Source organism: Ostrea edulis, chromosome 2 (assembly GCF_947568905.1).
Source record: "Ostrea edulis chromosome 2, xbOstEdul1.1, whole genome shotgun sequence".
NCBI classification, from domain to species: Eukaryota; Metazoa; Mollusca; class Bivalvia; order Ostreida; family Ostreidae; genus Ostrea; species Ostrea edulis.
Genome location: NC_079165.1, coordinates 107,419,367 through 107,444,944, shown reverse-complemented (window position 1 = coordinate 107,444,944; position 25,578 = coordinate 107,419,367). Strand labels below are relative to the sequence as shown.

The 25,578-nt window shown below is 35.9% G+C and overlaps 2 protein-coding genes across 2 annotated transcripts; one reads left to right on the top strand and one right to left on the bottom strand.

Moving 5' to 3' along the window:
- Positions 1-99: 99 nt before the first annotated feature.
- Positions 100-5,733, bottom strand: LOC125681585 (vertnin-like). Its single transcript, XM_056155998.1, has 2 exons — positions 5,605-5,733; positions 100-3,443 (listed from the first exon to the last, which is right to left on the bottom strand). Exon 2 carries the CDS (start codon positions 2,936-2,938, stop codon positions 2,144-2,146), a length of 795 nt encoding a protein of 264 aa, XP_056011973.1. The 5' UTR covers positions 2,939-3,443; positions 5,605-5,733; the 3' UTR covers positions 100-2,143.
- LOC125681576 (nuclear hormone receptor FTZ-F1 beta-like) lies at positions 5,478-19,376 on the top strand. The gene is made up of 6 exons (XM_048921730.2): positions 5,478-5,799; positions 6,200-7,024; positions 13,650-13,829; positions 15,647-16,086; positions 16,328-16,586; positions 16,759-19,376. Exons 2-6 carry the CDS (start codon positions 6,202-6,204, stop codon positions 17,013-17,015), a joined length of 1,959 nt encoding a protein of 652 aa, XP_048777687.1. The 5' UTR covers positions 5,478-5,799; positions 6,200-6,201; the 3' UTR covers positions 17,016-19,376.
- The last annotated feature ends 6,202 nt before the right edge of the window (positions 19,377-25,578 follow it).

Genomic DNA, 25,578 nt, shown 5'->3' with positions numbered 1-25,578 from the left:
TTCTTATAGTGTCACTAATTATACCTTATAAACTATAAGCGCAACAAAATACCCTATCTTTAATGGCGAACACATTCACTTCTTGGATAAGAAATACCATTAAAAGAGCACACTATTCTTTAATTCTATATACCATTATGTACAGTATATCGAACTGAATACATGAAATATACGCGTATACTCACTATCAACAAATTGTGTTTAAATATTTAAGTGTATCGGGTAAACAGTAAAAGTATGAACCGTCATGTGTGTTAATCGTATGCATTATAGTATTCCCATCTAATATACTCTCAGTAACATATGACTGCTTTAAGGGAATATACTCTTTCAAAGTGAACGAGAGATTGGTATCTTGGTTAAGGTGTATGACTTGCAGGCTTTCACTCTTTTTGTTTGTTCAGACTTCTTTGTGGTGGCTGCTACTTTAGGAATGGTTAAGCTTCCGTCTTTAGGTGTTATGGATGATGCTTGTGTTGTGAAGTTTAGGAGTCTGTGAAGCTTTCTCTGTCTTTAGATGTTATGGATGATGCTGGTGTTGTGAAATTTAGGAATCTGTGAAGCCTTCTCTGTCTTTGATCTGCCGTTAAGTTTATCCAAACTTCATATGCCACTTTTAAAATTTCCGCTGACTCTTTTATGGTAAAATCACCCCTTGAGTGCAATGAGTCTCGGATATTCGATGTTTAATTAATGAAGTAAATCAATCAGTGCCGGAACATGATTTTCCAATCTGTTTGCAGTTTGATTACATTGTTATAGGGTTCGTTGCTGTTGTTTGTCCACAATTTTGAAATCCTAAAATTTGTTGCTTTCCGAGGTATAAAACTTTCTTCCTTTACTTTCTGAAGGAAAGCATTGAAGTAAGGCAGATTGTACATTTCTTGGATTTCTTTTTCAATTTAGATGTAGACATCGTCAGTTTCAAGGGTGAAGAGTCCTGTAGATTTATTGAATAAAGAGTTTATAATATCCTGAACTTCTGGGTTTGCGAGACTGTTTTTCCAACTGTGCCTTAAATTGTCTTTCAAGTGTCTTGATGCTGGAAAACAGGATTCAATTGCATTGGTTAGAGCGTTTTCTCCATCGGTTCCAAATATTAATTTTGTTTGATCTGTATCAGGAAGTTGAATCTGTAAATGGGATAAAAATCGTGTGATTCCATGCCAATGTAGGTACATGGATCCAAACATTATGGGAGATTCGTTACTTTCGTTCTTCACTATATTTTTGTTTTTGAATGTCGTCACGGTCAGGTAGCAAGAACCACCGTTAAATGTTCTGTCAGTTCCAATAATGCATTAATGATGGAGCTACGCATGGACATCATATGTTCCTCTGAGGATAATATTACATTTGGTGGTTTGTTGTTTGTTGAAGTCAAAACTTCTTTAACAAAGGAGACATCTTCATATTTCTTGTTTGACACTGTTATTACCTCGTCGGCCAAGTTCTGTTTATTTTGAGAATGCTTTTTCTTTTCATAATTGTACTTCACATTTCTGGCAGTTTTCAGCGACATTGGGTCATCTGGAATGTTATGTCAAACCTCATTTTTTATATCTCTTGGCGGTTGGTTCTTGTTTAGGCTAGATTGTATTAACTCCTTCTGTTGTATATTTGGACGTTGGTATGGAATGTTGTTCTTGGGTTGCCGTGGATGCAAGGGCGATTGACAGAATAAGCCCCAATGTACTCCACGGAAGCTGTTTCCAGGAAAGTTTGGTTTTCAAACCACGTGACTCTTTTTCTGTATTTTTCTTCCCTGGCGAGAGTGGAATACTATCTTTTCACCAAAAGAATCTGATCTTCGCTAGGCTGTGGTGCAAGTGGGATTTTCTTTCCTTTCAGCTGTCTGAGATGTAATCCAGATTTCTCACGTCTGACGGTTTTGTAGCCAAGTTGCGTCTTGAGGAAGAACTCTAGTTTTGTTATGGTTTTTCACTGTTTCCAAGCACTGCAGTCATCCGGATATGATGGATTTTTGTCGTCTGTCCTTCTCTTTGCATTGTATTTATAATCAAAAACAAAGAATACATTTTCCTTGACGCCTTTTGGAAACAGGAATGTCTGCAACTTTGGTAAATGTATTCTGATCCTTCAAAATTTCAATTTGCTGGTCCAATGACAGAAATTTTACAGATTAAGAATTTTTATCGGGGGTTTTGTCCGGCTGGTATACATCATCTAGAGATGTTGCGTTCAAAAACTGTGAATCGTCTGGTGGCGTCATCTCCGAGTTGTCGATACAATGTGTTTCATTAATGGTATCCTTGTTTGACTGTGCATGGATGTCATTTGTATGTTCTTTTTGTGTTACTTTGTCATCACAGCATTTTGTTTGTGAAAAAGATGACACTGGGCTAAGTGGAGGAATTTCTTCTTCATTGTCAGTGTCAACCGTGTTTGCTCGAATACAGCTTGATCCCAACATTGGGAGGAAATGATTTGGTGTCCATGTTCCGGTCCCACGTGTGGGTCCACTCCACATGATCGTGATTAGTTGCCTTGAACTTTTTAGTCTGTTGAGGATGACTACGCAATTGTCCAAAGGCCCATTCACAATAGGATATACGGAGTTGTCAGACTTCCCTATGACTGAGCATGCTGCGTGCATAGACCAAACAGATAAAAAAGAGTGATTGATGGTGCAATCATTGATGGACTTATCTATGCTTTCACAGCACAGCGCATGATCAGCTTCTTTGTGTTGTTCTACGTAATACTTTTTGTTTTGAATTAGCTCATTTGCGGAGCGGAGGTGAAGCTCTGTAGCATAATCTCCATGACCCGGCGACTGATATAGCGTTATACAGACATTTTCCATTTCCTCTACAGCAACTGGAACAAGACCAGCCCAGTTGCTCCCCAGCAAAGACATTGCATCTTCATCTCTGCTCAGAGCCCAGTCGATGAATGTAACAAGGAATCTTCGCATTGGAACTGAGGTTGCTTTCACAGAAATATTGATTCCAATCGTGCAGAATCACATAGCTTTTTGCATCATTTCGGAGCATCGATAATCTCTCCAGGGATGACTCAAAATCAAAGCTTCCGTCAGGATTTAAATTACAATTGCTACAGTTCTATGGTAAGTCTATGCTGGTTAAAAACTTGAAGTCAGAAGAGCGCAGACATTCACAAGAAATGTGAAACCAGTCATTGCATTTGTCGCAAGCAATGTATGCGGTGTTCTCTGATTCTTCACCACATATACCGCATGGATATTCAACAGCGGTGGGTGGCGATAATGGAAACCTCTGGGTGGATGGAGACGTCTGGGTGTGTGGAAACCTCTGGGTGGATGTAGACGTCTGGTGTGTGGAAACCTCTGGGTTGATGTAGAAGTTTGGGTTGGTGGAAGCTTCACGGTGGGTGTTAATGTCTGAGTGGATAGAAACCTCTTGATGGGTATCCTCGGTTTCAATTGGATGTTGGTGAATCTAAAAAAGAAAGTAAAATATTTTCATTTTTAAAAATGCTTGAAAAGGTTAGGTGTCCGTATGAAGATTCTCCATTTAATATGAGTGGGTATAGATACGAGAAAAACTCTACACAACCCTTACATATAAAACATATACATACATATATAATCATAGAAATGTGATCTGTCTTTGGTATGTACGCATCTCATGCTTCCCTACCAAAGTCATTTACCATGACATGATAGTATCGCTAACATTTGACTCTCTCCGCAAAAACCTTTACACAGCACGATATGGTCTGGGATTCCATGAATACTTACCTTGGTCGAAGAGGGCGATTGTCAAAACGAAGCACAATACTTGTAGCAAGAATGTGCCTTTGGTAATTTTGTGCATTAAGGTTGTCCCTAACTATAAATAAAATCCAGCTTAGAGTCGTAGGAAACACGGCCCCACATCATAAATGATCCGCCACCAATGGAAATCATCTCTACAATATTTCGTTCAGCATACGTTGCCATCATACACACATTCGCTCATCTGTGATATGTAGCAAAAAGTGATTCTGGCCGCGACCATGGGTGGACTTTCCTCCAAGACGCTATGTTCCAACGTTGGCGAGCTTGACATGATTACATATGTCCTGCTCTATGGTTGGGTGTAAGCAAAGATCTCTTCACGAATCTTCTTGCATGATATAGCCAAGTGACTTCAATCGTCCAAGCAGTGCTCCTGATCTGAAGGTTAAAGGACTAGTCCGCGAATGTATACATGTCTATTTTGTATTGCTTGTAGGATTTATGAGATTGATCACTGTTCGTTATCTTCACCTTGCATGTAAACCACAAGAGATCACTGTGCGGCTGAAAAACGGAAGCAAAGTAGAACCCCCTTTTCTATTCACCGGGAGATTGTAAAATATTGACATGTGTTGCTGGTATTTACACGTCAATTTCAATTATTTCACTTTGTTACACGTTCATTGATTTTTTTTTTTTTTTTTTTTTTTTTTTTTTTGCTATACATAATACATGTAGGCCTATGCTAGAAAAATGAAATAAATAAAAAAAAGTTTAGTGAAATTTCAATCATATTTACCGTTAATAACGAAATATATGCAACTATTTGGTAAAATGTCAGCTGATAGATTATGATCGAGGGTGATTCCTCTATATAGCTCTAATACATGATATTCTAGGACATGAAATAATTTTATCGAGAAGATTAACAAAGAACGATAACTCTATAGGGATTTGTAACTTCGAATTTTGTGGAGCACATATTCGCTTGCAATTGTTTGCGAATCCTGTGTGCATATTCCTTACTGTATGTATATATATATATATAAAATAGAAAGAGTTGATATCACACAGTCAAAATAATTCAATAAAAAAAGCAGGAAAATATACAGTTCCAAAATATATTTTTTGAAAAATCACTAGCGCTTTCTGGATTTTAACATCCATCCTCAGGTGAATACAAATTAATAATGTACTCACCTGAGGATGGATGTTAAAATCCAGAAAGCGCTAGTGATTTAGATATAATTTGGAACTGTATATTTTCCTGCTTTTTTATTGAATTATATATATAGATCTATATATATATGCTGACTTAACATTTTTTATCAAATGACTTTATTCAAATGAAATCTATCGTTCACGCATGTATGGTTCTGAAGTATGAGTTCAGCATTAACTTTTTTTGTAATTTGCAAATTGGGTGTATACAAAAGTAAATGGACAATATCAGTGCATATAACAACATATGTATGTGATAAAGTTAACAAGTCCCTGGGTCCCCCCCCCCCCCCCTCGATCCCCCTCCCTTTTGTCAGAAAACTATACTTAATTTGAAAAGGTAAAAATAACGCATTTTAAGGGTGACCCCCTCCCTTTAAAAACCGAAATTCATGGTAGAACTCCCTTTCCAAAATTCCTGGATCCACCCCTGGAACTAACATGTACTAATTGATAGGTTGAACAAATTCTTTGATCCATCTTTCTACACCAACCAAGAACAGTAACTCTTAGAACTAAATCATGCTTCGCGGAAAATAGCCTCTAACCAATGGTATATTTCGTGGCAATCCATTGTTGGCCGCCATTTTACTTGTTAATGTGGATTAAAATTGTTGAATTATTTTTGCATAGAATAAGTACTTAAACCATATTTTTACCTGTGTCATTGGTGAAGTTTTAGCCAAACGGGCTCGGCACAACCTCCATCGGTTTCGTTTGGTGAAGGACGCCACCCATTACAAGGTCATGGCCGAAACGACGCGATTCCCTTCAACATGCAAGTCTATGTTACGGGATAGTCATGAGACTTTCACTTTCCTGATTGCAGTCGTTCGTTGCCACAACACTATTCAGTGAGTTAATAACTTTGTCACATATGAGGAGAAATTCTCTGATTTACAGTAACGATATGTTTTCAGATTTCTATTGTTGACCAGAACGGCGGCATGCATGGGTTGCTCGTTAGGCGGGTGGTCGGTGTACCCGCCCCGGTATAACTTAGTACAATGAGAAACACTGAAAGGTCGACATTTACAATAATTCACGAACTGTCTTCATGGTTTTTTGGTGTCACATAATATAAACAGAGCGACATTACCTGTGTAGCCTGAGTTCGATTGTGTCGATTCCCACATGTATGCATCTCTTGACCCTAGATCTAGTATGTAACTCTACTTGTTTACATTCTTGTACATGACCAGTGTGATATATAATATATGTTTTCTGATGAAACATTATATTTTGTCATTGCAGGTATGAATTCTCTAACTGATGTAAGTATTTCCCCAGCTCTCCTGCAAGCTATATCGCAGACCTTGACATCGAAGGAGGGAGGAAACCAGTCTTCACAACGAAACACTAACATGCATCCTCGAATAAAGATTAAACAGGAGATTATCGAATCTAGGAATTCGTCATTGTCTGAAGAAAATAAAACTGACAGTGCAGAGAGTGAAACGAATGCTGGCATTGTGAACATTTTACAGGGTATGCAGAGATCATCCAATACTACTGAAGAAATAAGCCAATCCTCTCAATATCTGAGTCCAGAGGATATTAAACATATGTTGAAGTGGAAAATAAATCAACAAAATGTACAAAAACCAGATGGACAAAGTGAGGACAATTTGGTTGGAAACTATGGGAATGGTGAACAGGAGACCATGGTGAATGTGCTAACTTCTCTTGCCATACAACAAGCCAAGAGCTTGTCGATGGTGTCCAAAGGTTCTAATAGTGCTGACTTACGATTGGCTGAAAATGTTACCATATCACCATCGCAAGAGGAGGTTGTCGCAGGTCATGGGACTCTGATGATTGAGTCAGCCGGCCAGACGTTTTATGTTCGGACCTCCACTCAAAGTTCCCTACCGGAGAGTGTCCCTTCGAATACTAGCGAGCCTCAGTTACAATTTTCCACCTCAGTATCATCCTCGGGAGATATGTCTAGCCAAGAAAGTATGCAATCAGAAATGGATGTTTCGTGTATTCCAGAGACGGCCATGTCTCAGAGTGATGAGAATAGTATGTCCAATGATGGCTTCCAGCCCTGTCCTGTGTGTGGAGATAGTGTGTCAGGTAACTGGTTTATTCCTTTTAACAAGACTTGTTTAGGTAACAAAACTTGACCTCATGACCTTAAAGAGTTTTACTTACGTTTGAAAAACTTGAAACTTGGCCATAACTTTTGAAGTTTAGTGCTAGGACTTTCATATTTCAGATGTAAAATGTTCATAGTAATAAGGCTTTCTAGGTCACCTGAATCATTCAGGTGACCTATTGCTATCTGTTTTTGTCCGTCGTCGTGCGTTAACATTTGAATATTTTCAACTTCTTCTCTGAAACCCCTGAACCAATTTCAACCAATATTGGCATATAGCATCTGTGGGTGGAGGGGAACAAAAATTGTGAAATTCGTGGTCCCTGCCCCCCTGGGGCCTGAGGGGTGGGGCAAAAACCATCAAAATGGGTGTAATTTTAAAAAATCTTCTTCTTTACTCCTGGACATCAAGAAGCCAAACTGTGGGCATAATTATAATGAGCGTTGAGCCCTCTACCAAAATTGTGAAATTCATGACCCCTGGGGCAGGGGTTCTTGTGTTAGGGTGGGTCTCTATTGGTCATATAGTGAAAATGTAGAAATTCTTTGAAAATCTTCTCTGTCACTGGGTATTAAGTAGACAAACTAATAGCATGGTAATGATGAGCAAGGATGCCTCTTTAAAAATTGTGAAATTCATGGCCCCTGGATCAGGGGTTCTGGTGTGTTAGGGTGGGGCTCTATTGGTCATATAGTGAAAATGTAGAAATTCTTTGAAAATCTTCTCTGTCTCTGGGTATTAAGTAGACAAGCTAATAGCATGGTAATGATGAGCAAGGATGCCTCTTTCAAAATTGTGAAATTCATGGCCCCTGGATCAGGGGTTCTGGTGCTAGGGTGGGGCTCTATAAGTCATATAGTGAAAATGCATTATTTCTTTGAAAATCTTCTTCTCTGTCCTTGGGTATTAAGTAGACAAACCAATAGCATGGTTATGATGAGCAAGGATGCCTCTTTCAAAATTGTGAAATTCATGGCCCCTGGGTCAGGGGTTCTGGTATTAGGGTGGGGCCCTATTGATCATATAGTGAAAATGCATTTTATTTCTTTGAAAATCTTCTCTGCTGCTGGGTATTAAGTAGACAAACTAATAGTATGATAATAATGATCAAGGATGCTTCTTTCAAAACTGAAATTTATGGCCCCTGGGTCAGGGGTTCTGGTGCAAAGGCGGGGCTGATTGATTATACAGTGAAAATGCAATATTTCTTTGAAAATCTTCTGTTTTTGTCCGTTGTCGTGCGTTAACATATGAACATTTTCAGCTTTTTCTCTGAAACCCCTGAACCAATTTCAACCAATTTTGGCATATAGCATCTGTGGGTGGAGGGGAACAAAAATTGTGAAATTCGTGGTCCCTGCCCCCCTGGGGCCTGAGGGGTGGGGCAAAAACCATCAAAATGAGTGTAATTTTAAAAAATCTTCTTCTTTACTCCTGGACATCAAGAAGCCAAACTGGGCATAATTATAATGAGCGTTGAGCCCTCTACCAAAATTGTGAAATTCATGACCCCTGGGGCAGGGGTTCTTGTGTTAGGGTGGGGCTCTATTGGTCATATAGTGAAAAAGTAGAAATTCTTTGAAAATCTTCTTATATTGGTTTTATCTAAGGAGTAAATAACCCTTTTCTTTATGATGTCTCAGACCTAGGTTTTTTAAAAAGGATTATTGATTGAACATAAAAATGACACATGTACTTCATGACCACATAGCTATTCAATGTTTCTTCCATCCAAAAGTAAAATTCTTAATATTTAAACACAAACCTAATTCAAACATTGGAAGGTTGTTACATGATACTCAGGTGACCTATAAGGCCCCTGGGCCTCTTGTCTTTTGTTCTTTTGGTACTTTTTTACTTCATGATCTTGGTGTTTACTGAATGTTTAGCCACACTGGCCAGGGGGCATGTGTTTCATACCCCCCCCCCCCCCCCCCCTTCCCATCATCTTTTTATCTGGATTACAGGGCTTGAAGCTAACATTTTATGTCACAAGTCCAGTCGGACTGATGGGGTATAATTTCAACCAGTCCGCAGAAAATTTTACCAGTCCAACAGAGTTTTCAAGAAATAATTAAACATATTTCGTTAATGTTATTAAAATGAAATTAAACTCAATATGCCTCAGACAATATTGTAATACTTAAATGTGGGATTTATATTTACGAATCAGATTTGTCTGATATCTACAGATCGAAGCATGCCAAATGTGTGTATAAAATTTCATAAGTATATCTTCCAAAATGATGCTTTAGAAAATTAACCAGTCCCATCGGACTGACTAAAACAAATGTCAGTCAGTCCGCCATACTTTTAACCAGTCACAGACTGTCGGGCATATGTTAATTTCGAGCCCTGGATTACAGTACCATATTGCATCTAAATGAGAGTCATATTTGATATTTAAAGGGACTGATTCACGATTTTTCCCAAAATTTTGTTTTTCACTTTTAATGATCAAAATCTATTGTCTAATGTGTTTAAAAATATTTCACAAAAAAATTAATGTTTTAAATTATCACAGAAGCTCATTTTAGAGAGTTTATTATGTGTTTTGTAAACAAAGATTGCAGTATGTTATTGTTTATGAAATTTTCAAAAGAAATGGATATCGATCTAAGTTTATTATATCTTTCACATTTCAAGCATTCTTCGGGTAAAATGTGTCATCTAAAAGTTAAAATTTATGAGTATGCAAAATTAAGATGCTTTATTTTACAAAATCAACATTTCATTGGTTTGTTTGTATACATAAAAAGACTCGAGTCTTTGTTTACATAGTTTTAACACAGATTTAAGGCTAAAATATTGCTATTATTCTTGTGTTCAGAAGGTCAAAAGTTTGGCTGTCAACATTAATTCAGTTATATTTTTATGCCCCCAAGATCGCAAATCGGGGGGCATATTGTTTTTGTCCTGTCTGTCATTCTGTAATTCTGTCTGAAACTTTAACCTTGCTAATAACTTTTGAACAGTAAGTGATAGAGCTTTGATATTTCACATGAGTATTCCTTGTTACAAGACCTTTCCGTTGGTATTGAACCTTTTGACCTTGACATTTGACCTACTTTTAATTTTTTTTTTATATTGGTCATATGTTTTAAATGGTAAATATTAGAGCTTTAATATTGTACATGAGCATTTCTTTTGACAAGATCTTTCTACTGGTACCAAGATATTTGCCCTTGTGACCTTGGCCATCTTCGGAATTGGCCATTATCGGGGGCATTTGTGTTTCACAAACACATCTTGTTAATGTTTAACATCAAAAATGAAAAATATTTTTTTCAGAAATCGTGAACCAGTCCCTTTAACTTGAAGAAAAGTTAAAACAAAGACACAGTATATAAATATTGCATCTAGCTGAGAGTAACATTGAAAATTTTCACCCCAAGAAAACCAAATGTCAACCCTCGATATGGAAAGGGCAATATATAAAATTTGCAAGAAAGTATATATATTAAAGAGTTGTTTCATTTGGTTTTCCAGATTCAAATAAATCTTGTGCATATGAAAATTTCAACATTTTACTTGTCTCAGAAAAGTTAACATAAGTGAATGATAATTAAGATTTTTATTATCTTAAAGACATATATAGTAATATACACACTATAGTGACTACATACAGTGAGTGTTAATGATCTTGAAATTTTAATGTTACTCTTATATTATAGTTTTTAACCCAAAAAGTTTCCAATCCAATTATATGCCGATCATCGATCGGTTACAGTCATCCGATGCTACCGATTAATCAATTATGATTTCCAACCGATTTGACAACACAGGGTTCGAAATTAACTCATGTCCGTAAGTCCGAGACTAGTAAAAAACGTGTCGGACTAGTGAACTCTCTAGAGCACTAGTCCGTACGGACTAGTGAAAATCCGGAAATCAATCTTGAATATGGTAAAAGATTTTTAGCAAGATTTGTCCAAGTCTCTTAGATGTTTGAACTTATGGTCGATTAATTACCTGCATGAAGTGTTTGCGTGACTATGACATCCTGAGCTTCCAAACACATGGAGTGCATTCGGGACCGCCGTTCTTCGAACGTGCACAAATTGTCAAATTCCTGCCGATTCTGAACACCGAGTACACATCACGAGAACATGTTCTAGGTGCAAGAATTGCAAGTAGTGTGGTCTGAGAACATGCATGTTTATGCGCACATGTTCTCGTCATTCGCAACTCTAACACAGTAGTTCATAACACTATAGCTCATGACTTGGTCAATCGAATGAATTTTATTGACTTTATTGATAAAATTTCAAACTCCTGTGGCTCTAAGATCTGAGCACCAAAACAACAGGAATGTCGATCTCGAGCGCACTTATGGATGTTTATAATAGGATTAACTCGGAGGTTAATATTGTATGCTTCTGAAGATCTTGAATGCGAAATAAAATATGGTGGTCTCTTTCTTCTGTACGTGTCAGAATTTAAATTGATTGCAACTGTGATGTGTTTGGTTTCATTAAATACTGTTGAATAAAATTAAGATCATTTAATATGATGTACTGGACGGACTAGTGAAATGCTTTGCGGACTAGTGAACATCAACAGTGACTAGTCCGTACGGACTAGTGCTTGAAAAAGTTAATTTTGAACCCTACAACACTAAAATTTACCGGACCGAGAGTCAAATTACCGGACATGTCCGTCAGTCCGACGACATTTTGCTTTCACTGCTTTGGGAGTTTGGTTCTACTATCACTTTGATAATTTGACCATTTGTTAATCCGGGAACTTTTCAAACACTTTTCTATATGAACGATCAAATATACCGCGTCCCTGCTCCAAATTACCACATTATCTACCAATAAGATAGTCGAGCAAGAAGCTACGAACTCCCCCGTCGAGGCCGGATCGTATAATTTGTGTACGAAAGTTTGAAAGCCATGTTTCTTGAATAAAAAATCAGGTGGGATAGCGCACCAAAATTATGGCGGACCACGAGTCTGCGTTCAAGTTGATGGTCTATATTTCTGAAAAAGCACGCATAAAATTTTGATATGGGATTATTTAAATGTTATGATGATTTAATAGGCGAAAGGCACATTTTATTTGCTCTTAAGCTGAGACACACAAGTGGAACATGATCGTCACAACAAATCGAATGCTGTGGGGAAGTTGGCTTTAAGTGATATTGAGCAATATTAAAACTTATTGTAAATTTAAGTGATTACTATTATGAATGTCAAACCTCAAATAGAAGAATTGATTGGTGGTAATAAAAAGGGATGTTAATTTATTTATTAACAACTGTAGAGGTCCTCATCTGTGACGAATACAAAAACGTCCTGAGAAAATTGCAGGAGACATTGGAAGGTTTACGTGTATTATATACAATGTACAAAATGAATGTTCTAAACTCTATTCTGTCTGGCAGCGTTATGTGTTTAATGAAAACATCAGTAAATTTGATTTACATGACGTTAAAAAGAAAACAATAAACCAAAAAACCGACCTACTTACCCGACTTGAAAAATGTGGGTCGGAGTACATCAAACAAAAATTTTTTTAATGATGGCCTGATCATAAATTTATATATAACATTCAGTGATGATAAAACAAATATTGCATATAGTATACTTGAGGGTAACATTGAAAATTTCACCCCTCAAGAAACCATTGTGAACCTACGCCTCCGTTGACAATGGTTTTCTCATGAAAATTTTCAATGTTTATGCAATATTTATATAATAGCGTATTGACCCTATCATGAAATTTCTTGTATGGGTTAAATGGTAATCTGCAAACCTGAGTATTTACAATTCAGATAAAATCAGAGGATACAGACTCTGACAAAAATCAACGAGGAACAGATGAGACAAAGAAAAGGGATCATTTCTCTTTCGTTATTTTGTCCACTTTTTGTTGTTGAATAGAATGTCAGGAATTCATGAATGGTTCTTTTTACTAATGGTAAAGGAAACCTTTCCCCTTTTTGACAAAAACTAATTATTTCCCCTTCCAAAGTGTGATAAAAAAGTCTTAAATTGAAGAAATACCCTATACTGAATTCTTAACAAAAATCCTTTAGTTTTAGTCCAACAATGTAAAGAATGATCAGTGATCAGTCATTTATAGATATAATTGTGTTCTGAGATATTGTAATCTGAGAATGACCCCCCCCCCCCCCCCCCTTCAGTACCCAACACTTCCATTCCCCCTGGGAGCTCATCTCTGATTCTCAAAAATTCCCCTTCAATATGAAATGGGTAGTAACATCTAAAAGATAGATAAAACCCTGAATGTGTGTACCACAACAAGTTGATTCCTTTACCTTCAGTTAATGAACAAGATATTTGTTTATATCAGTATACAAAAAATATGTGGTCATTAAATAAGGGTTATAATTTGATTAGCAATTTTGATTGTTCTCATTGTTGATCAGATATGTAGTTTTTCAATAAATTTGATTGTTTATGAAAAGTTTCCTGTTTAGCAATTGACGTGTAGATTTATTGTGTTGGTACAGTTTATATGTGTATTCAGTATGTGGATGTCATTATTTTTCATATAATCATGATAATGTCATTATTAAATACAATTTCTGTAAATTCATAAATTATAAATTCTGTATAACGATCTCTTTACAGGTTATCATTATGGAATTTTCACTTGTGAAAGTTGTAAAGGATTCTTCAAAAGAACTGTTCAAAACAATAAAACATTCACTTGTCATCGAAACGGGGATTGTGAAATCAGTCGAGGAAACCGCAAGAAATGTCCCTGCTGTCGATTTGCCAAATGTGTTCTCATGGGCATGAAGACCCAAGGTAATTCTCACTTCACGTATTTGACAAGAATTGCATAGTTAATACAATTGAGGAAGGAAGGCTGCTAGGAAAAGCTTCAATATTCCCATGGACATCATAAATCCCTTGCATTATATCTCTCCAATAAAAAAGGCTGTACAAGACTTGCTGGAATCACCAGAACAAAATAGAAATAATTTAGGAGTACTGTGGGCCTTGAGATTTGAAAGGAAAAGAAAAACTCACTTTTCTGCCAGATTGCTTTGAATTTTGGGATCGTTATTTTTATACAAAATTTATCTCTCCGACTAACCCTCTTTTGTTCTCAGAGTAAATGTACCAGGCTTCTGCATTTTTTGATGTTTCAGCTTCGCTGTGATACAGATTAAATATGTCAATGAATGTGGTTTTATCTGGCAATGATAACTTAATCACCATTATCAAAATGCTTGAATCATTGATGCAATCATGAAAAATATAATTGAATAAGATTTAGAGAAAGTAGAATGTTACTCTGAAGATTGAAAATCTGACTTATTGTGGACTTTTGTTCTTGGAGGCGGGTTTGAGGGGTGGATCAGGAGAGTGGATTGATTGGCAGAATTTTATGGTTTAAGTCACGTCAAGAATTTTTCACTGGTATTGAGATGTCACCAGCTATTGGTGAAGTACCACAAATTTAGACCTAGATGCTTAGTGCTCAGGCCTGTAGCAGTGAGGGTTCTTTAACGTGCCAATGTCTGCCGTGACACGGGAGCTCCGTTTTTAAGGTCATATCCAAAAGACCTGTGATTCTCACTTCTAAATGCCAAGTATTTGGCGAAGGAGCAATCACTACCTATTTTAACATCTTAGGTTTGACACAGCCATGGCACGAGCAGGGCTCGAACTCGTGACCTCCCAGTTGCGAAGTGAACGCTCTACTGAGCTACCCTGACCAGCCCATGAGAGTGAAATCTTTGCCTAATTTAGTATGTAAGCTTAGTTAACAATAGAGTGGGTGTCTCACAAAATCTTCTGAAGAACCGCCAGTCCCTAAATCACTAAATCTATACAGTGTATAGTAATATTTAGAATTGTAATTTATAACCATGACCAGTAGGGCCACAATGGGGATAAATATTCATAAGATAAAAATGAGAATAATTACCTTCAATTGATTAACAAAGCTTTCTGTGTAATGATGTGGGTGTGTTGTAAGTATGTGGTATTGTTTTCTTTTTACTAAAAACCCACTGGGCACAAAGTTTTTGCAATCATGTGTCCCCCACCTTTTTTAAGGCAAAATTATGTGCTTTAACCATGTTAACATGACGGTACATATCATAATAAATTTTAATTCATAAATTCTTATTGAATGAACCTTATGTATTTGGTATGTGATAGTGATGAAACGATTGTCGCCGACAATTGATTGTCGATCGTTTTTGGCTCTTCGATTCGGGGGAGAGTCGGAGTGGGCTACACATTGAAAATTGGGAATTCAGTGACACCAGTTAGTGTGTATACTGCACATATCCATAAAACTAAATAGAAATAACTCCAAAAATAATAACCATAATTATTAACTACATGTAAATACCGATTATATTGATCATTGATCGAAATAGTTCTTCCAATTATGACCGATTATTGATTATGAAATTTTTCCGATTTTTCAACACTAGTATGTGAGAGTATTTCGCATACATATAATCCATTGAATTTTGTTAGATTGAGCAAGATCCTCAGGTGTGTGATGTGGCCCATGGGCCTCTTCATTTAGTTTGACAATTTGTTAGGTTTTATTTGATTGGTGACAAAAATTAGTCACAGCAATTTGACCTTCTATTTTTCAGCGGTTCGACTTGATCGTACAAGAGGAGGACGTAGTAGTTACGATGGCTGCTCTCCTAGAAATCGACCCAAAATACCAGTCCCCATCAAAAAACCGAAAACCAAGAGGCCACAGTCTGCGAGAAACGTTTCGTTGGAGGACATTAATGTGACTTTGCCGACTGGGGAAGATGTCTCAGGAAGCCAGTTAATGGCCATTTTGAATAAATCAGGAAAAGCCCTCCTCCATGGCATGGTAAAACCAGTTGTGCCCCAGATCTTGTCTGACATTATGGGAATGGAGTCTCTATTGTGTGACGATGAAGCAGAAACAGACTTTCCTATGGAGAAAATCTCAGACACGGATCCGAATGTGATTATGTCTATGCTGCAGTTGGCAGAATTAAAACTTTACAAGCTTGTTCGCTGGGCTCGCAATTTACCACAGTTTAGTTCTATTGCAGTAAGTGTATGTTCATGTAGAGAAATTGAATTATCAAATATCAAATGTACATCTGTGTAATATTGTTCTATAACTTGGACAGGTTGACTATAAACGAGCAGGAAATTTTTTTTGATACTATTTTAAGTGATATTTCAGTGTGGCAAAAGAGAAAAAAAAAATCAATCTTTGTAGTTTACACAGTTATTGTCATTGTAACCTGGGCAGTTGTTTTAACATAACTTTCCTTATTTATTTGCAGACAGATGACCAAATCTTGCTGTTGCAGAACTCTTGGTGTGAAATTCTGACACTGAATTGTTGCTTCAAGTCCATGAATAGCCCTTCAGAAATTCAGCTTCCGTTTGGGAAAAGCATTGATCTGGAGAAGGCTGTTAGCATTGGTCATGGTGTAGATGACATCATCAGTAGGATGTTGTCCATTTCAGAACATCTCGGCCGACTTCAAGTGGACCAACATGAATTCGTTGCACTAAAAGTTATTATTTTAATATCACCAGGTACTTTCACACTTGCTTACTAGGTTGTGTTCAGAGTTACTGTTCTTGGTACAATCTGTCTTCCTAAAATTCCATTTTTATTGATATTTCAAGACATACCTGTACTCTCCATAAGAAATTGTAACATTAACTGCTCATTGTTTTACAATTTGCTGTCCTGATTTTTTCACAGACATAAAGGGAATGAAAGACCCGAGTAGAGTTGTGGAACACCAGGATGTCATTATAGAAGCCTTACGGCAGTACACTGAAAGCCACTACCCACAGATGCCCAGTAAATACGGTCAGTTACTGATGAGGCTGACAGAACTGGCCAAAATCAGCATGCTGACCAAGGAGGCCCTGAACTCTATTGTGCCGCCCAGTCTGCAGTCATGCGGTCTTCTGTTTGAGCTCTTAAAGGGAGACACTGGCAAAGAAGACACTTAGATCTAAATCAAAAGTTGAGATGCAATAGTGTGGAAGTGTCGTGCTCATGTGAACTGGTGTTGTAATTGGAGGTTCTTTTATAAAGGATTTTATTCTGCATTATGGTTATCTTTTAAAGAAAAGCACTTAATCTGAAAGTATGGAGTGGGGAAAAAAACTATTTAATAGTACTCTTCAGTCACGCTGTAATTATAGAGTCTAAACAGCCTAACTATAAAGTCTGCAGAAGAGAAGACTTTCCACTGCTCACAGTATGTAGGGTCAGTACTTCTAAAGATATGTTCATGTTAGTTTCCCTCATTTTCTTCTTTTTATATTGATGCATCAATTTCATTTTGATCATGTGATGTTCATTTTTAAGTATCACTTTCACATTTTTTAATGGTGTAATGATTTTATATGCATAAAAATCAGGAGGTGTGAATAGTGTAATGGTTGTGTATTGATGATTAAGGCATTGGTTAAGAATGAAATTTTTTTCCACTGTCAAAACCCCTTGATGATGAAATGTTAATAATTTTACATTTACTTGCATAGCTATGAATTGAAATATTTCAATTGCTGAAGGAAAACAAAATTGTATTGGAAATCTTGTTGGTATCGAGCTGTATTGTTTACAACATGGGGCAGAATTATCTTACATGATCAACAAACTTTTATTGCATCAACACAGGTTATCTGCCCTTTATGATATTCATCGGATTAAAATGCCCAATAGATTTTTGTTTAAGAGATACGTAAGCATGTTATCTAATATGAAGACTATTAGACCAAGAATGAAACTAGTTGGAATTATATAATGTTACACTCGTGGCGTATCTTTTCCATTGACAACCTCTGTAAAATGTGCTAATCTAAGAGAGTTTATAATGAAATATAGTCACTACATCTTGATACCCTGCTTATAAACAGATGTGTCTAACTGTACGGTAGATCATTGTCAGAGAAAGGAGAGTAAAACACATGTATAGAGAAAATAGTGTTTTGAAATTGTGGTTTTTAATGGGTATTGTCTAAGCAATAGATAGTGTCCTTAAACCTTTAATGTCATATGGTAATCAGAATAGATTAAGAACATTGTGCCAAATATTTTCACATCCATGATTTTAGTACCTGAATAATTATAATTTTCAGCCAGAGAGGATTTATAATTTTGTATTGTCAGTTGGGATAGATTTTACATGGACGATTTTAAACCTGAGAGTATGAATATGTAAACTGGAATAGAAAATACAGAGGGGATTTTATTTCTGAATAAGTCAAGATTTGTGATGAGGTGTAACAATTGATACTTATTACATGGATCATCTATTTTGTATTGAGATTCAAAATTCTTAAAAAGATGCATGCATATAAACTCGATATCACTGGCTTCTATAAACTTAATCCTGGGTAGCGGTACAATACCATTATTTTGGTTTGATGTGAATCATTGAATTTTTACACTTGTTGTTGAATTAGTTAAAGTGTTCCGCCTTAGATTTTGATTTTTAGTAGTGTCAGGTAGATACTGTACATTTTTCTCTTTTAAGATTTGAATTGAAGATGTAATGGTGTTCAAGCAAGCTTCAGATTGTATGTATTTTTTTATGACGTGTTGCGGCAGATGACTCCTCGGTGTCATTGTATTAAGAATTTCTCACAAGATATGGACATACGGCAAATTACAAAATCACAGCGAAATTTGGGGGTGGGGGGGTGGGGGGGCGTGTTGTTATTCAGTACGTAACGACCGTTCTCCACTAAAACCATTGGTGTATTTACCACTTGCGTTGTCAAAATAATCGTGTCTGTGAATAAAGCACGAGTATTGGTGTCACAAAATGACCTGGAATGTTTAATATTATTCCCATTAGATATTGTAAAAGAAATATTGACAGCATTTTCAGGTTGGGGTTGGTGAAAATCAAGAACACCATTTCTCACAATGGGTTTTTCAATTGAGCAGACACAATGTATACATTATGATAAGGAACATCTTCACAAGTCGAGGGTTATTGATTCGTAACTCTTGACTTGTGAAGATGGATAAGTAAAGCAACTATTTTACCATTAAGAAACCAAGCCTGATGCTGAGACGCAACCATCAGGAAAGGGAGATAACTAATATGTAGTAACTAAGATACACCGTGTATGTGACAAAAATAGCAAAGGTTTCTGGGGGCATTTGTGTGTATTTTCATGAAGAATTCCATAAAGTTGAATGTTTTCAGATTGTATATTCAAGTGTTATGGATGACACCTGTATCTAGATATTAGAATTGATCATTTATTCTCGAATTGTAAATTCATTTTGTACAGTTGTTTTAATTTGAACCTGATTTATAACAGCGAATAAAATGTTCCTATACTTTATGTAAAGAGTGTGTGTTTGTCGTTTCTTGGTAAATAAAACATTTACTCTACAAACGGTGCAGTCATACAAGGAAAATACGAGAAAACAGCGGTCGTTTATTACTAGTATTTGATCATTTTAAATTTTATTCTTTTGAATTATATATAGAAAAAAAATTCAGATGAAAAAATCTTCATCTGAATTTTTTTTTATATTTTACCTATACCAAGGACTTATTTATTCATATATACATGTATTGCTTAGTGAATTTTCATGCTACATTAAGAAGTAAATTTATTTCATAAAGCGCTTCACGAAGTATACTGGTGAGAACCCCGTAAGATGAAAGAACTTGTGATCGAACCATTTGTTTATGAACTTATACAATACGATATGTTCAAATCACGTATACTGAATTATCACAGCTCATACCCTCGTGTACAAAATCGATCCCGAGGCGATCAGGGTTAGAATAGGTCGCTTGTAAGTAAGTAAGTAAGTAATTTTTATTTAAAGTCGGAAACTATATACAGGTAAACAATAAACCTTGTACGAGGCGACTAAATGGGACGGTCCTTCGGACCGCAAAAACCGAGGTCCCGTGTCACAGCAGGTTTGGCACGATGAAGATCCCTCCCTGCTCAAAGGCCGTAAGCGCCGAACATAAGCCCTTCATCGGCAATGGTGACTTCTCCATGAGTGATGTTAAACAATATACAAATGTACAACCAACTGTAATTGGAGATTCGGGGGTATATAGTTTTTAGTCTGTTCGCAAAAACTTATCTTTGTACAGTTAGTGTTAAGGCTTTCATTTCTCGTGACAAGATATTTCTTTTGGTACCAACATTTTTGCCCTCATGACCTTCACTGCGGAGATTAACCTTCTTTCGAAAAACTTTGGCCATAACTTCTGAATGGTTAGTGATAGGGCTTTCATGTTTTACATACCCTGGGTATGTATTCTTCGTGACAAGACCTTTCTTTTGATACCAGAATTACTTGCCTGTCTTACGGGGGCATCAGGATCTCACCAACACATCTTGCTTTAGATATATACATATATGTACATTCTACTTTCATTTCTTCAGAAATCCCAGTACCTCTAATAACTGCGGCTTCCTCAAAAGTTCTCGCATTCTTATCTTCTAAATGTGTTTTCAAATCTTGATGAACACACTCCTTAAACTCTTGAGGTGACGAAAGCTTTTGAAATTTTCATTAATTCTATAAGATCTGAACCATTTTTCTCTTGTAAATTCAACAGATATTTGATATAGTCATTTTTTGGGTTGTATTTTCTGAATTTTTGTATGTACGCTTCAGTATACATCGCCCGACCACTTTGCCAACTATTAACTAATACACTTTGTAACAAAGTAGACCAAATATACCGTGACCATTTAAAATTTTCTGAAACTTTCTCAAATGGAGAAAAAAAAAATATCTACTAGTTTTTGAAATTTTGGAACTAACAACAATTTTAACTGCATCGAATTCAGTCCTGGCAAGTAAAAGTTCAGATCCGCGCTGCAATCTTATTTTCTCCTACTCAAATGTTCTCTCTCTCCGCTTTTCTTTTTCTAATTTCATTTTTTCTCGTTCAAATCTCTCTGTCTCTCGTCGTATTTCTCGTTCTGTTCTTCTCTCTGTTCTTTCATTTTCTAATTTAATTTTTTCCATTTGCATCTGCATATAAAAAAATAAAAATAAAATAAAATAAAGATTTAAAAAAAAAACACAACAAAACTACGAGTCATCTACCTTTAACTGTACAGATATTTTGTCCAAACACAAAAACATGCTATATAAGATTGTAATAACTAAACATAGGCAGAGGTATTTATTATGCTCAAATTAAATATCTACATGTATGTAGCATATGCTGTAAAAGTGGTTATTGACGCTGGCGGTTAAGCACGCGTTTTCCGCGTCCAACATTACCATGTGATTACGTGTGGGGGGAAAATAAGCGGTAACTGAATAAAATGTATATCATAAGAATATACGCGCGGGTTTTTACGCGCTTATTTTAATCTCGGCTGAATATTTGGACTGACACCTTCGCCGAATATCGGAGCAATCCTTCATGCTTACTTATGTCTGGAAATTTACATTCAACTTCGGCCGGTTCTAGCAATGAATGTGCACTTAAATAACACTGCTGTTCGCTTCAATTAATCAAGTTAGTAGATTATTGAACCAACATTCGATGAAGGCGTCAGTCCAAATATTCAGCCGATCCAAATCTCAGCTGAGATTAATTTTGAGATTAATATAGCCTACATATCGTCACCGGAAGTCACCGGTGACAGCGTCAAACAGAGGGCATGCGCAGTGAATGATCCTTTGTCAATCGCGTTGTATCAAGAATGAAAGTTACGGGTCTTTCAGATGAGACCTTATAAACTGAGGTACGTTGTGGCGGCAGCCGTTGTGTATAGCGATGAGAACCCCCAGTACTACGACCCTGAGGACCATGCATAAGGCAAAATGTATAGCACTTTCATCAAATGTTTCTGTAGGAATGATGGACCTATCATTGGGACAAATGTTACTGTAGGAATGATGGACCTATCATTGGGACAAATGTTTCTGTAGGAATGATGGACCTATCATTGGGACAAATGTTACTGTAGGAATGATGGACCTATCATTGGGACAAATGTTCTCTGACGTGTTTCATACCTATTGCTAGGCCGTTCTTTATACACTGATTTTGACTACGGATTACTCCGTTTAGCTGAACAAGATTAGTCCCCGAGGGTCTCTACAGCCCAGTAGCTAAGTACTTCGTTACTAGCTTGAAAATACGGATGTATATTTAATTGTTGTTATAAAATTTAGAAATGCATTTCAAAATTAAGGATTATCTCCCTCATGCATAGCTCTTATCCTTGGACGAATTTGGCTCCACTTTTTTGGCACGCTGTTTTTGGCTATATTTAGCTCTAAAACTTCATAGTTATTTCGGATTTCAAAGATTTCGGTTGAGCATCACTGAAGAGACATTATTTGTCGAAATGCGCATCTGGTGCATCAAAATTGGAACCGTATAAGTTTTACATTGGGATCAGGGGGGGGGGGGACCGGTTGTCCGACATGGGATGCTTACTCCTCCTAGGCTCCTGATCCCACCTCTGCTCTATCCAGGAGCCCATGTTTGCATAACTCTTAATTTTATATTCATTATGAGATTAATCACTGTTCGTTATCTTCACCTTTTATAGGAGTTATGAGATTGATCACTGTTTGTTATCTTCACCTTTATAGGAGTTATGAGATTGATCACTGTTCGTTATCTTCACCTTTATAGGAGTTATGAGATTGATCACTGTTTGTTATCTTCACTTTTATAGGATTTATGAGATTGATCACTGTTCGTTATCTTCACCTTTTATTGGAATTATGAGATTAATCACTGTTCGTTATCTTCACCTTTTCATTCTAGAAAAGATACAAGTCCATCTGCTATGAGTTTTTGCATATACAATTTCTATCTGTATATAAATGTAAGTGTCGTTAATGAAATGACAGAATCTAGAATATAACGTAATCTTATTTCGTGTAACATAAATCTTTTAACATCACATTGGCGCTTAATATACCACAGCATTTCAATTTAAACATACATGTATCACCCTAATATTTTGATAACAATATGATAATTGGTAAAATATTAGTCAATTAAAAGTTTTCTCTCTTTGCTGATGAAATTAAAAGATAAATCGGCGGTTACGAGGGAAACACGCCTACAAATTTCAAGAGCTTCAGGTTTTTCATCGTATCGTTGGTTTTCATTTATCTGATTATTTTTTTTGCCAACATTTTCTTTTTTACTGTTTATAGAATATCAGTAAAATTTATTATTTCAACTGCTTTAATTCAGAATCGTTAATTGATGAAAGATTGACGTTTAACAGTTAACTTTAACTGACAATTAACTTGAACATTTATATAGCGTTAAATTGAAGTTAACTGTCAGTTAAACTTAAATAATTCCAATGTTATTTATTACAATTGTTTTGATTGGGCAAAGATAAATCTAGAATTTACACATCAATAAATCCAAAAACGCTATGTATACATACGCGCTTGAAAACAAACAACATAGTGCGGGGAAAGTATTCAAATTACTGAAGGTGATAATGCACGGAACGAATTGGAATTATAAGAATGTTTAATTCTATAATAACTTTTGTGCAACTGGACCCTGGGCGTTGTGGACGTTTAACGTCCTGTCTTAAATATCAATTTTACCTTGCAGCGTGTTGACTGATCATTCCTCCTATCACACCGTGACTCTGCGACAATTTTCCGATCCGGGATGCAAAAACTTTACCCTCCATTAAAAATATCACGCCCTTTGATGTATATTTCACAGCGTAAGATATTTCTAAGTGTTGGAATATGTCTTCTTTCACGAATTAAATATAAATAAGATAAAGTACTGTACATGGATACCATCTGATTTATTGCCTTATTTTTACTGTTTATGTCATTTATAATCAATTTTCCATAAAAAGACGTACGTGCATCTAACATTAATAAACTACGTTATGAAAATCTAAATAGAACAGACAATGTTGAGCTCAAATGTTTTCCTAGCAATAACAATAAAACAGACCAGTATCTTCAAATTCCTAATTTCTGTAAAATAATTTACAGATTTATGTTTCATTGCAAAAATGCTATTTTATTTGCATGTAATGCACACTTTATAATGATGAATAAACAACCTAAAAATATATTTACATCGTTGTTTAAAAATTCTAAAAATCTCGAAAAAAAAGTTAATTGTTTATAAAACAGAAATTCCTTTTACATCAAAATTAACTTATTAACAAATCTGCAGAAAACATTTTCATCCCCCTGAAACACAGCGTAAAATAACGGCGTAATAAAATAGTTTATAGTCGGCAACATGCATATATTGTATTCAAAACTTTTTAGAAAAGATAAACTCCTTTTTCATAATAAAAGTTTATGAAATAAACTTAGTCTACAAAGTTATCTGCAGGTTTTGTATCGCTAATTGTATCCATGGTGATGACGACGATAACGGTTTTCATTGGTCAGTCTAGATGAGCTGTCGATCATAAAAACGTCCAATAATTGCAGCCCCCCCCCCCCCCCCCCATATTCGGTCAATCAACATAACGAACGATTTCAGAAAAAAAATCTTACTGCCTCCGTCTTTTCTTCAACCTCTAAAATATCTAGATAATTTTGTTTTGGCAAACAATTTATCCTTATCATTGTGAATTCTGTCATTTACTCCATGGTTTTTGTATCAATTTGCTCTATGAAATTATACATCGATGACAGATTGAGTAATATGTTATATTATAAATCGTGAATAAACAGCTTTTCCCACAATATTGGTTTCCGTCTTATTTTGGTAAAACTAGCTCGGAATTTGGTCTGTAAATCTCAAAGCGTGCCAACTTCCATAAATGAACTTCTAACGAACGGACCAAACGAAACGAAGCTTATTAGAAATTAGAATAATTAATTCACAGCTGCGCCAATGTCTGCGCCTGAAAATCAACTCTGAAAATGACCTCTGGCTTAAGCATTTTTGATGCACCAAGTCTGTATTTACTATTTGTAGGAGCACATGTTTGTTCAGAAAGTGATATTTTCTCATTGTACGATTTTTTCATTGTATAAATTTTATTTTTTTTCAATAGAAATGCTCTTAACTTTCGTTTAAAATCAAAATTATTCTACTTTGGACACTGGTTAATTTGAACAATATACGACAATCACGAATATTCTGTCTTTATATCATTCCATTAATATTGCCTACAAGGTTTTACCTATATTGATATAATTATATAGTTTGCGTGGCGAACTTTCCAATAACTTCAAGAAAAGGGTACGTTTAATTTAAATTAAATTAATTTCTGTTTGATATCATTTATACTTTTTAAAATATGCTGACATTTTGAAGGGATAATTGCATCTTATTCAAAACAAGGATTTATGCCTTGGAAATTCTTTTAATACGAAACGTATTTTCCAATATTTTGCAGAGTTTTTTTTTGAATTTTGCTGGCATTTTGAAGGGACTTTACAATTATCTTCCACGTCAAACACAATGATGAATGGTCTGGGGCAAAACGAGAATCCCTGCCCTGTGTAAAGAACATTTCTCTTGAATTTTTATTGTTTACAGACGGGAAATTAAATTGGAATGATGCCATCACGCAAATATTTATTGTT

What these genes read in the sequence shown, in the direction of transcription:
- LOC125681585 (XM_056155998.1), bottom strand. Translation starts at nt 2,938, where the DNA reads ATGCGAAGATTCCTTGTTACATTCATCGACTGGGCTCTGAGCAGAGAT.
- LOC125681576 (XM_048921730.2), top strand. Translation starts at nt 6,202, where the DNA reads ATGAATTCTCTAACTGATGTAAGTATTTCCCCAGCTCTCCTGCAAGCT. An exon ending in CATGGGCATGAAGACCCAAG is followed by an intron (nt 13,830 to 15,646) that starts GTAATTCTCACT and finishes TCTATTTTTCAG; the next exon opens with CGGTTCGACTTGATCGTACA. An exon ending in CACAGTTTAGTTCTATTGCA is followed by an intron (nt 16,087 to 16,327) that starts GTAAGTGTATGT and finishes ATTTATTTGCAG; the next exon opens with ACAGATGACCAAATCTTGCT.